Source organism: Rhea pennata, chromosome 9 (genome assembly GCF_028389875.1).
Source record: "Rhea pennata isolate bPtePen1 chromosome 9, bPtePen1.pri, whole genome shotgun sequence".
NCBI classification, from domain to species: Eukaryota; Metazoa; Chordata; class Aves; order Rheiformes; family Rheidae; genus Rhea; species Rhea pennata.
Window position 1 is genome coordinate 19,021,640 of NC_084671.1, and position 16,264 is coordinate 19,037,903.

At 37.8% G+C, this 16,264-nt stretch overlaps 1 protein-coding gene across 5 annotated transcripts in view; it reads left to right on the plus strand.

The window, feature by feature from the left end:
• Positions 1 to 16,264, plus strand: part of COL4A4 (collagen type IV alpha 4 chain) — a 76,654-nt gene that overhangs the window by 45,240 nt on the left and 15,150 nt on the right. For 4 of the 5 annotated variants that reach the window (XM_062582207.1, XM_062582205.1, XM_062582208.1 and 1 more), the window contains 15 exons: positions 622 to 728; positions 1,158 to 1,341; positions 2,119 to 2,187; positions 3,274 to 3,378; positions 3,886 to 4,104; positions 4,975 to 5,136; positions 5,816 to 5,986; positions 7,767 to 7,910; positions 8,576 to 8,683; positions 8,930 to 9,108; positions 10,178 to 10,241; positions 10,791 to 10,865; positions 11,327 to 11,434; positions 11,717 to 11,824; positions 15,463 to 15,534. In XM_062582207.1, the coding sequence (XP_062438191.1) occupies positions 622 to 728; positions 1,158 to 1,341; positions 2,119 to 2,187; positions 3,274 to 3,378; positions 3,886 to 4,104; positions 4,975 to 5,136; positions 5,816 to 5,986; positions 7,767 to 7,910; positions 8,576 to 8,683; positions 8,930 to 9,108; positions 10,178 to 10,241; positions 10,791 to 10,865; positions 11,327 to 11,434; positions 11,717 to 11,824; positions 15,463 to 15,534 (1,875 nt within the window). The remainder of the gene's footprint in view (positions 1 to 621; positions 729 to 1,157; positions 1,342 to 2,118; positions 2,188 to 3,273; positions 3,379 to 3,885; positions 4,105 to 4,974; positions 5,137 to 5,815; positions 5,987 to 7,766; positions 7,911 to 8,575; positions 8,684 to 8,929; positions 9,109 to 10,177; positions 10,242 to 10,790; positions 10,866 to 11,326; positions 11,435 to 11,716; positions 11,825 to 15,462; positions 15,535 to 16,264) is intronic. The other variant, XM_062582209.1, reaches the window with a different exon arrangement.

Genomic DNA, 16,264 nt, shown 5'->3' on the forward strand with positions numbered 1-16,264 from the left:
ATAAAGTCCATCTTACTGTTCATGAAATGTTAGTTTAGTTTTGGATGCCTGTGTGTGTTTACAGACATTGAAGCAGGGCAAAACATTTGCTGTTTATTTGCAAAGGATTTCTTGATGCAGCAAAGTGAATCTTTGGGTAAGGATACCCAAAGGACTGTGTCAAGAATCCTTTATTTTCCTGTATACAAAAATAATGTTTTTATAAATAATGGACATATTGGAAGAGAAATACACACATAGATGCACACAAAAATTTGGGGAGTATTGATGCAAATGTTCTACATCACATGGCATGGCTATATCCTGTTTTCACTGAAATCAAGGATTAAAACTTCAGTACCAAAACACTTTTACTTTCTACGTATGGAATGAATGGAAGCTGCGTTCTTGTGGTGCCTATAAATATGCCTTTTACAGAGAGACCAAGTTGTTCCATAGGGTGCCAACTACATTTTGGGCTTAGAAAGGCAGTGTATCTCATTAAGGAAACCTGAATTCAGGAACTGAACATTTTTAATATAGATCCAGATGTAATGAATAGTTACCCAGCATTTACATGAGCAGAAAGAAATAAAAAAGCTGCTGTGAATATTGTATTTCATTTTTTAAAATTGTTTTAAGGAATAAAAGGTGAAAGAGGTCCTAGTGGGGTTCCAGGATTTCCAGGCCAAAGAGGTAATGATGGCAGAGATGGGGAAGTAGGATTGCCTGGGGAAAAAGGAGCCAAGGTATGTTTAACTTTCTGTGAATTTTTTTCTGTTTCATTTAATATCTTGTTTTACAAAAGGGCTAGCTACTTAAAGTATAATTTTATTCCAAATTCTTAGCAAATTAATTCCTTTTATAGTTTTGTTAATCAAACAAAAATCATAGTTATTAATCATCAAAAAAATGTTTCCTTATAAATACTACTTTTCATTGAGGGATTCCTAGGTATAATATATGCATATACTGTGTCTATGTTATGGGATTCAGGAAGATGCAAACTCTGCCCTCTGTTGCCTTTGAATATTTTAAGCTGCTCATATCATCTATGCAGTCCCTTAATTGTGGTACAGTGGTTTCCCCAGATACTTCTCTAACACAGCTTTTGATAATCAAAGAGAAGAAAGAAATTAGGTCTTGTTACTTCTTATCTACAATTTCTTTTCTTTTAGGGTGACTCTGGAGTAGCACTGCTGGGTGATAAAGGGTTCCCTGGGGTCCCAGGAAGTCCTGGGGTAAAAGGACGCACGGGATTACCTGGCTTGGGATTTCCTGGCCCACCAGGAGTCAGAGGAGTCCCTGGAGACTTTGGTGATACTGGGAATGTTGGGCCACCTGGTCCAAAGGGTCAGAAAGGTAATTCTGGTTAATTACAAGAGCTAAATCATGAAATACTTATGGAACTATAACAGATCCTACCGAACATGTATTATATGCAGTGTTATTCATTCATTTATAGTGAAAAGCAGTTATGGCAAGCTTAGTGGTCATGTGAAATATGTCCGCTGAAAAGCAGAATGCTGTCTGCATTTAACGGCACACACTGGTGAGATTATGAGTCACCAGGGGCCTTGAACCTGCAAACTGCTACTTGCACCTTGTCAGAGTAATTACTTCCTGGAGTGAAGAATATTCCTATATATAAGAATTTGCAGGGCAGGGCATTTTTGCTGAAGGACCAGGAGGAATACCTGAAGTGCTTGAAGCTCAGTCTTTGTTTAGAAATAATACCTTTTAAAAAAATGTTCTACACTGATATCAATATGAGTAAACCAGAAATGTAAACAGAATTAAGATTAAAATGTCATTTCTTTCTTTCATTGCAGACTATTATAAAGACAAGTTTTTGCTGACACAAAGTAAAAATACAATCTTTGTCTTTATACAACTGTATTACAATATCTCAATTCATTACCAATAATATATATAAAATAAGCTGCAAGAAAAATGTGTTTTAAGTTTCTCCACCAAACCTTCACCAAAAACATAGCAGATATGACGATATGTATGAATAGTCCCTTCTCTTTACCTGTGCATTGTGTGGTTAATTTCACAGAAATATTACAGTAAATGGTCAGACTCCAATTATTCACAAATAAAAGTTGCCAGTTCCTTTTTCTCCTCTTGCTTCAGGTGAGACAGTCTGTATTACTCCACCATACCCTGGAAGTCCAGGCCCCCCAGGTTTTAAAGGTGTTCAAGGTATGTTTACTGATGGACAGATAGTGGAATTTTCTGTTTTTCCTGATTTAAATTGATTTTTAATGCTAACTAAAACAAACAAACAAAAAAGCTATTATAAAGCATATAGGATGCATTCTAGTTTTTCAACAGAAACGTGTCTCAAAATGTGAAACTGCAAGTGCATAGGATGCTTATCTAATATTACCAAAGGCTTAACAGCTGCAGTTTGCATGATCAGAAGGTATGCAGGCTGCCTCCATAGAAATGATTACGTGAAGGTAGCTGCGTGAAACTGTCCTGCTTTAATTAAAATGCATCAGAGAGGCTGTAAAACAGGCAGATGGTTGGATTTGGACAGGACCTGGAATACCTACACTGGGATATCAGGAGAGCAAGGAGTGTTAAGTAAAGATATGCTGCAAGCCTGTAATTTCTAGAGTATTCTAGAATATTGTTATGAATATTGTTCATGCCAAGTTACGATTGAACCTAAGATCTGGACATTTATTACCAAGACTTCCCCTGTTCAAATTAATTTAAATTCAAAGAACTGAACCAGGATCTGGCCAAATGTTGCTTACGAGAGATGCTGACCAGAACAGCTAAGGGGACTGGATTTTCAAGCTGTCACTGTAAGATGGTGTTACACAGCTCCCTGACATCAGTATTGCAGGTGGTAGCTAAATCTCACACAGATGAGAGAAGAGGGATTAGTGTACTGAGTTCATTTGCATCATTCCAGAATAAACTTATAGCACAGGTATATGTATGAAACTGAGTTGACAACCATCATTCACAAGGTTAATATTGTTGATATCCTATGACATTAAAGCTATATAACAGATTATTTTTACTGATTTACTCTGGAGATTTGCAGTTTGCTGTTTATAGATTAGAATACCAGTCCATTTAGAAAAACAGCAGTCATGCATTTGATTGCCAAAGTGGCAGCTTTTGCCCAAAATGGTAGAAACACACAAACCACCTGTCTTCAAAGTACATGTATTTTCATATAAATCCCATACTGTATAGCAGTATTGGATAAAGATGCAGTACTGTTTTCCTAGAGGTTTAATAGGTTGTGTATTCTCTTTCCCTTCCCAGGACAAAAGGGTTTAAAAGGACTTCCTGGTCGTCCTGGACCAAATGGCTTTGATGGGCAGAAAGGCCAGCCAGGCAGGCCAGGAGCAGGAATCCCTGGGCCAGAAGGTAAAATGTGCTTTTCTTAGTTCAAGAGATCTGCTGGTCAGGCTGTAATACACACGTATAGGCTAAGGTAGCTATCATAGTAAATTAAAACGGGAAGTATATTTCAACTAAAGCTGATGGATAGAGGAATCTTTACCAATTTCCTCTCCTCCAGCAGGTATTGCAGTGACCTAAAATTCAGTGCACTGGAGGAATTAAGTGCAGTGTATATAAATTTGCATTGGAAATTGAGAATAATTAGTACCATTTTAGCAAATAGATTGAACAGAACAAAGAATAACAGTACACAAGATAAACAGTTACTGTCCCAAACAAAATCACTGTCAGTTCCCGCAGGAATAATATCTTTCATTCCTCATGTATCATTAGCTGACGTTTACTGTATTATGTTATTTTTCTTTGCATAGTGATAATTTAGTTCTGGTTATATTTTCATTACAATGTTCAACATCTCTTAAAAGCCCACTGAAGTATCCACTATTTGTATTTAAAAAATCATACTGACAGGCTTTCGAGGCAAAGCTGGTGATCCTGGTGATGAAGGTGAAAGAGGATCTACAGTTGATGGTAAAAATGGCCCTCCAGGCCCACCTGGCATAGATGGTCAGAAAGGTGTTCCAGGTGATACCACGTATGGTCCTCCAGGAATCCCAGGCTATAGGGGACTGCCAGGACCACCTGGTGCTCAAGGAACAAGGGGTGATCCAGGCATTCCTGGGTTTCAAGGTATGAGCCAGTTTTTATGAAGCATTTCAATATGTTCAGAGAAGAAAGTCTGAGCAAGGTCAGTGCTGCTTCTGATGTAACTTACCCTTACATGGATCCATAATGCTGACTGTGAAGATACGCCATATTTTTACATTTGCATTTTTACAGCTGATCAGCCACTGTGGAAGATCTGCACTGCAGGAGGAGGAGGATGCCTTTCCCCAATCCATGGAGTAACAATGCAGCTTCCTATTGTTACTACTGTTATTTGTCTCCTAGAGGTCATCTGTGATTAGGGTCTTGTGCTCTGCTACATATATATACATGCAATCCTTGCCTGAAATTGCTTATTCAAATCTGAAAAGACTGGCAAAAGAAGAGAGAACACTGAGGGAGAGACATTGAATTCGTTTGCTCAGAGTTATACAGTATAACCCCCAAATCTGTCTCTCCATGGTACTACTTCCTTCCTGGTTCATAGCAGATACTGCTGTTTCTTTCAGTAGGTCCTCCTTTTGCCTCCACATACACGTGACTTTCTGTGCAGAGAGCCCCTGTAGAAGTCAATCCAGCTCTCTGCAGCTGGTGCATACTTGTGAGCTCCTTCCATTCTGCTCTCCTAAACATCAGAAACAGCTAGTGTCTCATGCTGTAAAGCCTCTCCTCACCTAAGGCAAGAGCTGAATTTGTATTTATCCTATTAGGGAAGGGAGCTCTCCACAACAGCTAATTCTAGATTGTAGAAAAGCATCAGTTTTTGCAACTTGTGCAAAAACTAGGAGTAAAATATTCCAATAACTGAGTATGTAACTTCAGAGTTACAGTTAGGAATTCTGAGGGATGGTGAGTAATGGAAGGGAAACGTTTTACAATGCTCTTTGTTTCCAGGTCAGCCTGGCACCCCAGGATTTCCAGGTGCCAAAGGTTCTAGAGGCCCAGAAGGTGATATAGGAGCACCAGGCTGTCCAGGCTTCCCTGGTCTACCATGTGACTTGGGCTTACCAGGGCCACCAGGATTCAGAGGGGTCAGGGGCGTGCCAGGCCCTCAAGGTAGACCACATCCACCAGGTTGTCTCACAGCACTAAGCTTTGCATATCTTTTCTAACAAACTTAACCACGTTCTTTGTGGCTAGTATGACAAATAGAGTTTCTATAGTTAGTATAAACAGAGGCCATTCCTTAGTGGGGGGTGTATGTTACGTTTTATACATTCCCTTTTACTCTGGGAATGTATAATGTGCATCTCAGATTTTGCCCAACTTTCCTTCCCATAAATACTGTTTCTTAACTGGCTGAATAACAGTGTGTTTGCTATGGAATAATAAAAAGAAAAGTAAATTATCTCTTATACTGTTGTCCTGACTAACTTATCTTAGCTCCTGACATTACTCCTGAATTTTATCATCCTTATTCTTAAGCATAAGTGTGATTTAAGGACAGCTGGAAAAAATATGTATTGAATGTACTTTTGAATTAAAAGTTAGGATTTTTCACAAGAAGCTTCCACTGGTATTTCACTCATAGAAAACAATGTATTCCAGCTGAAAGTCTAGACAGAACCAAGATTCCTGTCCAGCATGGTGGCAAAACTTTTAAGTCATTTTGTCAAGTTGATGATACTCTAATTCACACCGAAATCTACAACTTTCTAAACACAATTGCCGAGACTTTTTTCTGCATTTATGTTCAGCTTACATACATAGACCATAATAAACTGTTTTTTCGCAGGCTTACCCGGCTTTAAAGGTCAGAGAGGAGACAGAGGCCTCGTAGGGCCGCCTGGACTGAAAGGTCTCAAAGGCTCTCCTGGCTCACCAGGCCCCCCAGGTCCTCCAGGCCCCCGAGGAGTTCCAGGACTTCCTGGGGATAGGGGAATGCCCGGCTTCCCAGGCCAAACAGGTATGTTGAGCATTGTGCAAACCTCCGCATCTGTAACCACTTCCATAGTGCTTTCTGCAGCTCTTTCTGCTGCTGCTAAGAAATACTTTGCGCTCTGTTTTCTTTCCAGCTTCTAGAATAAGGCTCTGCAGCAGGGAAAGGCAATAACAACAGCATCCTTTGTTTTTTCTCTTATAGCAAAAATACAGGAATGAAAGGAGTTTGAAAATTAAAGAACTACTAGGACATCCTGAAATTTTGCTTGTTTTATAAGAGCTTGCTGACATATTTCCATGTACTGTTTCCTGACTATTTGTAATAGGTTGTTATTGTAATATAACAACAACAATATACTTGTTACTATATTTAGAGTATCTGCTTTACTAAGACAGTCTTTGTATTTTGTGCCTAGGATGTATGCTGATGAGCAAAGGAAGAAGTAGCTTCACATCATGTGTAATACTTTAGAAAGCGAGAAATTGTGCAACAAATCCCTGCTTACACTGGGTTAAGAGCTGCTCAAATATGAAAGCAGCATTTAACTGGGCATTTCCACAGGTTTTAATCCAAAACTACATTTACCACTGACAGAAAAAACAATCCAAAATTTGAGGTGCACTAAGGCTGGATTAACCTAGTTAGCAGAGATACAGGTTAGAGGTTTGCTTGGGTTTAGCTGAGGCTAGATCCCATTGACAATTAAGGAAAGGAATAAAAAAGAAAAGCCCATCTTACTGTGCCAGTTATCTTTAGACACCCTTTCCACAGTTTTTTCTGTAAAACAAGTTCTTGTGCGACCTTCCCATTATCTGTGAAGGAATCCTAAGCTATTCCAATGCAAATAACTACAGCATAACAACTGAACAAACGTGGGTGAGCAAGGACAGGAGGCATAATTGTGGGGACATTCATACCTAGATTAAACTGAGTGCTGGTTACCTGGCAGTAACTCTGAAATGAACATACGTCCTGAGAGATGCTTAAGGAGGCATTAAAATGTGTACATGTGGAAATAGCCAAATTCTTTTCCTTAAACTTTAAAATAATTTTATTTGATTTGAAATTAAGAATTGAATAAGATTTTAAATCCTGAAGGAAGAACAATTTCCATAAAAATGAGAATAAGAGAAAGTGAAATGTCGACTGACAGGGAAGTTTCAAAGTCACCTGAACCATTTCATGCCCCATGTCAGCATAAAGCATCATTAAAATATTTTGAGTACTCCGCTCTCTTTTTTGTGGAAGGATACAGCTGATGGGCACTGGAGGACATGACTTTTAAAAAGATGTTAGAGAGACTTAACTTTCCTCATGATTGGCTAGTAGGGTGCCAAGGAGCTTCAGGTGCCACTTTTCATTACATCTAATTATAGCCTTGCTCCCAAATCATCACTGGCTTGTGAGCAAAAGTTTTGAGCAACTGTAGCAAAATCATGTTTTCCTCTGTCAATCTGGACAATAGGATTCGTGACTTCTAACAGCCGCAAGCAAAATCATATAGTGGCTTAGATTTTGTATTGCATTTAAGGCATATGTTGGAGATAGCTGCTTTAGTAATAAGCACAGCCTAAATCTTGGGGTGGGGGAGGAGTGAAGGGGATGTTTTCTTCAAGCCACTCTGGATTTCTACACAAGTTTGGAATTGGCTTGAAGCCATGCTCTAATTATTGATTCTCCAGCTTTGCTAATTTCCTGGGGAATCTTTCTAAACTCCCTACTTCTTGCTTTATACTCTTTCTTAGAGCATGACAGCAACAACATAGCAGACTGAATATGTAAACAAATTATTTAATATTACCAGGAAGCAAAGGGATTCGAGGACCTCAGGGATTCCCAGGACTCCCAGGAACACAAGGGCCAATGGGAATCTCTGGTTTAAAAGGTGAAGGAGGAGAAATGGGTCTTCCTGGGCCTGGTGGAGAATGTGGGGATTTGGGAATAAAAGGTATGTAAAAATCAGCTTCACTCTGTAGCTTCATTACTACTATGTTTGGTATATATCTACATTTGTTGCTTATTACAACAGTATATATTCTCTTCCATTTCCATATATAAAAAATCCAGTTCTCTCACTTTCAAATACATAATGAAAACTCACTAAAGAAAAAATTATTTCCACTCAGATCAATAAATGCATTTACTGCTGTAGATCAAACATAAAGTAAGATCACCATTTCAAACAAGCCTTGAACTTTGTCCTATACACATCTGAAACTTCAGATTTTTCACATTTCCTATATGGTCTGTGTTGCTCAGTCTATGTAAAGTGTACAGAAAATAACTTCTTTAAATATTAAAATGGAAAAGAAAATAACCATTTTGAACATGTAGTCATTAAAAATCAAAGAACGCAGAGTGGGCAGTACAATTGCCCTCTTTCATATTCCAGCTAAGCAGGGAACAATTCTGATTTAACATAGGCTCAGATGCTACTGATTTAAACAAAAAGCAAGAGAAGGGGGGAAAATGGTATCAGCTGCGAGCCTGCTGAAACAACTAGTATCTGCATCAATACCTGAAGACTCTATGAGGGAAGTCTTCACTAACATTATTTTTCATGACATTTTTAGTCACCAAGGACTTACTTAACATTCCATGTTTGATTCAAAGGTGAAAGAGGACCTCCAGGAGACAGTGGCTGCATTACCTTTCGGCTAGAGAAAGGACAAAAGGGGGAACCAGGGTTTCCTGGCGAGAATGGATTTAGAGGTGAAAGAGGTAAGTCCATAAAACAAAGCTATGCACAGGCACACATTCATCTGATCTGGTAAAAATGGCTGGTGTTTTTCACAGATTTGGACTCACAGTCTAGCTACCCCATTATATTTACAGATTCTTAAGCTGTATGAGCAGACTAGTTTCTCTGAGCAGTTAGCAAGGCAATAAAAAAGTGTGAATGCACAACCATACTCAAAATCAGTGTCAAATAACAGCTTGAGTAAATTTTTCTGCAATTAACTTCAGGTGAAAAAGGCAATGCTGGTTCCAGAGGCATCCCAGGACTTCCAGGGAAAAGTGGTCTCCCAGGACTGCCAGGTGACCATGGAGACACTGGACTGATAGGGTTTCCAGGGTCACGGGGTTTTCCAGGACCAAAGGGCTTTCAAGGAATTACGGGTTTTCCAGGACAACCAGGTGACCAGGTACATTGAAAGTGACAATAGAAGGTCCTTTGCAGTTACATCTCTCCTGACTCCAAGAAATATGATACAGGGTACTTACATGGTACTTGCGCATTAAACCTTCCTCTTGAGAAGAGAGCCTCAATCTCGTATGAAAAGTCAGTTTCTTAATGCAACTCTTCAATGCCTGGAGTTCATTCTAGTGAAGGAACTATAGTCAGTGTCAATGAAGGGCCTTTTGCCTCTCTCCTAGATGCATGTTATATTGCCACTTGGTAGAACTCTAGCCTATATGTCACTATTTAGGGAAGAAAGTGGATGCACAATCAAGCCTTTAACATCAAGCTTTTAACAAAGCAGTCAAGCCACTGGCTTGGAGTCCTCTGTGCCCATACTGGCAACTTGTACTGAACAGAACCTAGGCAGGCACTATTGCTCAAAAACAAATACAAAAAAGGAAGCATACATCACATATGGATGCAGGGGAAAATTCTTCCCTGGCTTGTAGGTTGTGTAGGTAGGCAGTGAGATTATATGAAGCATAAATCAGGGCTGTCTTTTGGGAAAATGTGACATATCTTTACTTTTTCTGAGCTTAGCCTGTATTTTATTGTATTTATTAGAAGAGAAACTGTATTTTGCTTATTCTAGCTCATTATTTAAAAGGAAAATTTTAAAAAATTACATTTTTACTGTTATATCACAACATGTTTCTGGTTAATGTTTATAGTAATATTTGCGTAAAATATAATGTTTGGTACGTTTTCAAAGTACCTTTAAAATCAAATTACTCAAGCCCTTTGTAGGAAATTTAAAATGTTCAAGCCAAGTATTAGCCCAAAGTATAAAAGCATAAATTCAAAATGATTAGAAATTCTGATCTAGAGGTTCTTGGAAGTATTAATGGTCAGTGTTGGACCAGTAACAAAGACAGCATGCCTTTCTGTTGAGTTTATCTATAGTATTACTATTCAGATTGATTGCTAGTCTTTTTACCACTGTAAGAGAATCAAATGCTCTTGTAGATCATTCCTATTACATGTTATATGTCATACATGAAACATTTTTATTTTGTATATAAATAAATCAGGGTGATGTTGGCTTACCAGGATTCCCTGGAAATCCAGGACTTACTGGCTCAAAAGGACCTAAAGGTAATATGATATAGACTTGTTTTTCAAAAAGAACAATATTGTTAGGATGTATATACTTTGATACATGCTGAGCACTCACTGCACAGGAGAAAACAGGACAGAAATGAACGTAATTCAGATGGGAGTATCCTTAGAAAAAAGTCTGATACACCCGAATGCAATTAGGTGTTTAGCTATATCGCATCTTAAAATAGTTCTTAGTAGTTTAGCAGATAGATTTGTGTCAAATTTCATGGAGTTTTAAAATTCTAACCAAAACCAGGAAAAGAACCCACTTGTCATGTAGCTCTTAAATCTGTCAAATCAAATGACAGAGACACTACTAAACACACTAAACTGTGTTAGCACTTCAAGGTAGCCTGAACTGACAGATAATTTCCGTGTGCCAAGGTATTTTGCATTCTCTGTTCTCTCAGTCCATGTTACAGAATTGTCTTCTAGCTGTTATTATCTGTGAGTAAATTATCCAAGCCTACAAAATTGTCCAGTTTTGGTTTTACGGATGAAAAAAAATACTTGTATCAAATGAAATTTGTCCTACCTTAACAGGTGAGAAAGGTGACCCAAGTGTTCTGCTTGGTACACGTGGTCCTAAAGGGCCTCCAGGAGATCCAGGATTACCAGGTACTTCTCTCTATTTAAGGAAAAAGTTGGACGTAAGAAATTTTCCAGAAGTTTTTTTGGGGGGTGGAGAGATCAGGAAGAAGCTCTGCTTTCTCTAAGTATTGGGCTATCGTTTCTGTAGTTACAAACCAAGGGGTTGGAAAGGCATCAAAATGTATAATATGGCTAGCATGAACATAGGAGGTACAGCATGCTATTGTCTAGTACACCAGTGATGAACATCCTGAGATCTACCAGAAGAAAACCTGGCTTGGCTGTATCTTGCTAGCCATTTCTACTCTTTCTTTAAAGATACCACTAGAGAGATCAGAAAATTCAGTGCCAACAAGTAGATGAAGTATTTAGAATAGAATTCTTTTTCCATTCAAGAAAAACCTCACTGAATTTTTATGTTTTTAAATATGAGATACAGATAGAGTAACTTACTAAATGAGAAACTGCTAGATTTTTCTTTCTTTAAGGACTCTGTGGATTCCCAGGAGAGAAGGGTTCATCAGGTATCCAAGGGCAACCTGGAAGACCAGGATCCAAGGGGCAGCCTGGATACCCAGGCGTACCTGGATTTCCAGGTAATGCCAAAGTTTATAAAGCAGTGTCATGTAACAGTTCAAGAGATATAGAACAGGCCAATGCAGCTGAGGAAGCACCTCTGTGGAGGAGACTATTTTAATATTACAGTGGGCAGCGATAGAATCTGTTCAGAGTCTCTTAGAGAAGCAAAGTTGGTCCGTTCTTCAGATACTCCCATATGCTTTCAGGTACCTGAGAATAATGCTAGTGCTGAATAGCGTAGAAAAAAAAACCCAACAGTTTAATGGATTTGCATATTAAAGTTTTTTTTTTGTCCTCAGGTGCTATGGGCCCTCAAGGGTTGCCGGGAGAACCTGGAGAAAAAGGGAAACATGGATTTTTGGGACCTCCAGGATTGCAAGGATTAGCTGGTCCCCAAGGCAGAAAAGGTAAGCACCATACAGTGGAGTTCTACTGGTAAAGTAACAGCATCAGATATTACTGTCCTTTTAGCACTGAAAATGGAAAAGAGCTTTCAAACATGTCTAATATGAACATGATTTTGACTCCATATTCCTACAGACCACTAAAAGAGTTAAGCCGGTTCCCAGGATCTTTGAAAATTCCACTCAAGTAATGCAAATGCTACCTCCTCAAATTAGGCTATGATGTAAACTGAGTAAGGAAGAAAGCAGAAATGTATTCTGGCTCTGCTGATGTAACTGATGACAGAAGAGAAGCAGAGAAAAAGACTCTTTCTGCAATAATTCAGATTTCTCACTTTCATTTCCATTATGCTGCGTTTTACCTTTTGACCATGGAGTGCCACTGTTCCTCTTCAAAAAGAGCAGACTGCTGTGAACAGTTTTAATGCTGAAAAAGTAGTGTCTTCAAACACAGGAAACATCTCAATTTGTTTTATCAAGTTGTGATCATGAAAATAACTTTTTTTGCAAAAAAAAAATATATTTTTTTTTTCGATTGTATGTACAATCATTTCCCCCAAATCCTAAATTACACTTTCCACAAGGTTTGTTATGTTTAGATTAAACACTGGTTCATCTATACAGTTGTTTCTGTTGGAGAAAAATATATCATTAAAAGTACAGTAAGTGTTAATAATAAAATTATAATTTTATATATACACTGTGATAGTGTGCTTCATAACCTGTTTCTAGGTAAAAACAGTAATATTAGTGACCCATATACAGATATCACAGTAGAGCAACACCTGAGTCTATGACAAATGGTTAGAGAGGACAGTAGCTTCACTTTTTCAATTTCAGCCTAAGAAGAAATGGGAAAGGTTTCTTATAGGCTACTGAAAAATTGAATGAAAAATGGAAATCATTTAGGACTGCTTATAGAAAAGTAAGTGGTGCTGGCTTAAACTGTTGTGACAGATTCCTTGCTGGTGCATAATCTGCAAGACAACATTTAATTGTCTCGAACAATATCTATCTCAAACAACGATATCTAAGTTTGAAGAAGAAAGAAAAGCATTGTACCCCGGAAAACTTCTGCGTAGCAGATGAATCCTGTCCATCTTGTTATGAATGATCAGACACTTCTCTCCTACACTGCACAGAAGTTGTCCCAAATTCTGCAAAGGAAACATAACAAATTAACACATATTGTAGGGAAACAAAATTTCAGTTCCAAACGGAAATTCATTAGAGACCAAGTTGCCTGCTAAGGCTTAGACTCTATACTGCCAGTATAGTTGAAAAGAAGGGATAGTATCTTTGAAATTCTACACAATGATAAAAACTAAATTGAATTAGTATTTTTAATAAATAACTAGCATTGGAAGTGAAATGTTAAACTGGTTGTTTGTTGTTAAAGTCACAGCCTTATTAGTCTAATTGTTTCTTATTTACATTACGTGTCTCATGCCTGAAGAATTTTTAGATTAAAAAATTTACTCAAATAGCATCTACCAAAGAACAATCACATTTTCTTTATTATAGAGCTAATTCTACTTTGGGATTCAGGCTGACAAACCTTACTTATGTGAATAATCCTTGATGAATCAAATAGCATTAGTAACATCAGCAGAATTACTTGTGTGAGTAGAAGCTCAGTTGGTCTGTAAAACACAGAAACCATGGTTCATATATAGGTCAGCCAATTCAGCTGTACCTAGAAGTATGAAACTATAGCAGTCTAAAATCTAGAATTACAAGTGTTGATATTATAATGGATTGTTGGCAAATGTGTTAGAAATTCCCTGGAAAGCAAGTAAACCAGGCCATCAATTTTGACTGAATAAGCTAAAGATCAAAACACTTTTAAATGGTGAACTGGATGCCAGGAATCATTAAAGTTCATAATAATTTTTAAAATATCACTGTTAAATTTCCCAAATTGGCATGCAACTATTACATAAACTTGAAAAAGGGAACATCCGCAAAGCACAAGCAGGCAATGGAAAGTATTGAAAGTTAGAACAAATGTCATGAAAAGTTAAAGAGCAATGAATATAAGGGCACAAAAGATATACAGGTTGGATTACTAGCATTCCATATTATAAAGGGGCTTTCTTACATAATAGAATATGTTATCAAGGTCTTGCAGTTTTTCAAACAATCTTCTGGATTGAATTTTTTCTGGGCAGGTGTCTGCTTTTTTTTACATATATATAATTTTAACTAAAATAGTTCTGCAGTTTCTGAGAACAATGCATTGGATTATTTTTTTCTGTGTCAGTTAAAGAAAGAACCCTAGTAACCTTTTACTTTTCCCTTCTTAGATGAGCACATCTTTAACTTTTATATTTTGCTGGTGAACCACTTGAAGGATGTTCCTGTTGTGGTTCTTTCAGCAATTTGTCCCCAGCAAATTTGACCCGCTTATAAAATTAAAAAAAAAAAAAACTAAACTAAAAAAAAAAAAAAAAAACATATCCATTCAATAAGTGCTTAGTAGAGCAATAAATTCTCCCATGATTCATGCTTTGGATATACAGCAGATTTGTATAGTGCAGGACATTTGGGACCAAGCACAGGAACTGGCATATAGAACCTCTATCTCTTCTGCCAGAAAATGGCTAGACAGGGATAGGTAAAACTCAAGACATGTGGAGAAAAAAGCAGCAGAACTGGATGGGAAGGCCTATATGGTAGCATCAGGAAGTGGCAGCAGGAGGAAATTAGGCAGAAGTAATCAACAGTGGTGAAGAGACAATAGGTGCTGACAGTAGCCCTGAACACCTTGAAGACCTGTGTCCATTATAGTCTATTAATCTCCGGAGAAAGAAGCATCTCAAGTCTATTCCTCTGTCTGAAATCTCTCTGAAACCTATTTGCCAAGCGTCCCATCAGTTATGTCAAATCTATTTCCATTACCAGTTATATCCTTAGCATGAGCAACACATCCAAACATTGTATTCCTATACAGGTGAATGTCCAGCTGATTGGAAGAGAGGAGGGGAGAAACCCTATTTTAAACACTAAGGAAATCTTAATGTACAAAAGCAAGCTATATTAAGAGAACTTTAATAGGTTGCAGTATTAAACAGCTTTAAGTTAGGAAGTACAAGAAATAGGATGGCTTCCATCATGTATTTTCTAACTTGTGATTGTTCTAGTTTTAAAGTGTAGCAGAATTCTGAATTATGTTTTTGCCTGAACTAGGAGCATTTTGACTCATTTATTTCCCAAGAACACCTGGCTATTACAGGGTCACATAGTGATAATGTGGCTAACTTTGGACTAGTTAATTGCAGGTAGTGGTACCTACATCTAGCCACAGTCATTTGGTTCAGTACAGAGTTAGTTAGCCCATGATGAGCTTCCTGCTGTTAGCTGCAGTACAGAAATACTTAAAGGATTAACGTGTATGTTTTCTAATTGCTTTGACATGAAAGGGTATTATGGCTGCTATTTTCAGATTTCCTTCACACTCCCCTTTCCAAGATGACTGCTCTCAGTTACAATGTGGTCTCCCCTTCACTTGCCAATATGAATCAAATTCAGCAACTATTCTGTCTTGATCCAGAATGTTGTCAGCAAAAACTGCATAATTTTTAATTTTGACTGTTTAAAGGATTTTTGTGGCATTCAATCACTTCTATAATACCTCTCAGGTCTTCCTGGACTGCCTGGACTAGATGGCTTGAATGGACTAAAAGGTCAGAAGGGTTCCCCAGGAGCTCCAGGTAAAGAACGAAAATAGCCACGTGGAACACAATCTCTTCAATGACTGAATGTACAAGGAATGATGCATGTTATTTTGGTATTTGCCTTGTCCAGAAGAGAACATTAAGGGTCAGGCTAAACTTTCAAACAGAACCTAAAGCTAATAGCCTTATAACACACCTGCAGTTATTTGTGGAGAAAACTTTTAAACTTCCATTACTCACACAGTTTTGTTGGAAACTTTTAGAGCTGTTTCTACAATGAAAATATTCAGTGCAGATGATTTAAAGTAAAGCCAAATCTCTAGGTTTTTTTTGTATGTAAAAGATGAACTAACAAATTAAAAGGAGACTAACAAAATCCCAGCCCCATTAAAGTCAGTGGGAGTTGTACCACAGACTTCAGAGGAACCTGAACTTCACTCATGCTAATCTATTTGCAACTTTCAAAAGATGTTTTTGAAGCAGTATTAAAATCAGTGCTCACCATCTATCTAGAGATTACAAATCTATGCTAATAGAAAATTAAATTTAGGACCCTGAAATCAGTTTACATTTCAAATTACAGACAATAATACCATATAAAATAACCCCTGAAGAAAGGCCCTAACGAAAAGAGCTTAATTCCTTTGAAAGAGATGAATGAATAAGGGCCAGATTCAACAAAGCTCTACCCAGCTTCCATGAGAAAAACATAAAAGTAGTGCTAGGCAACCCTTGCAAGGAAGAACATCTGCAGCTAGTATTTCTA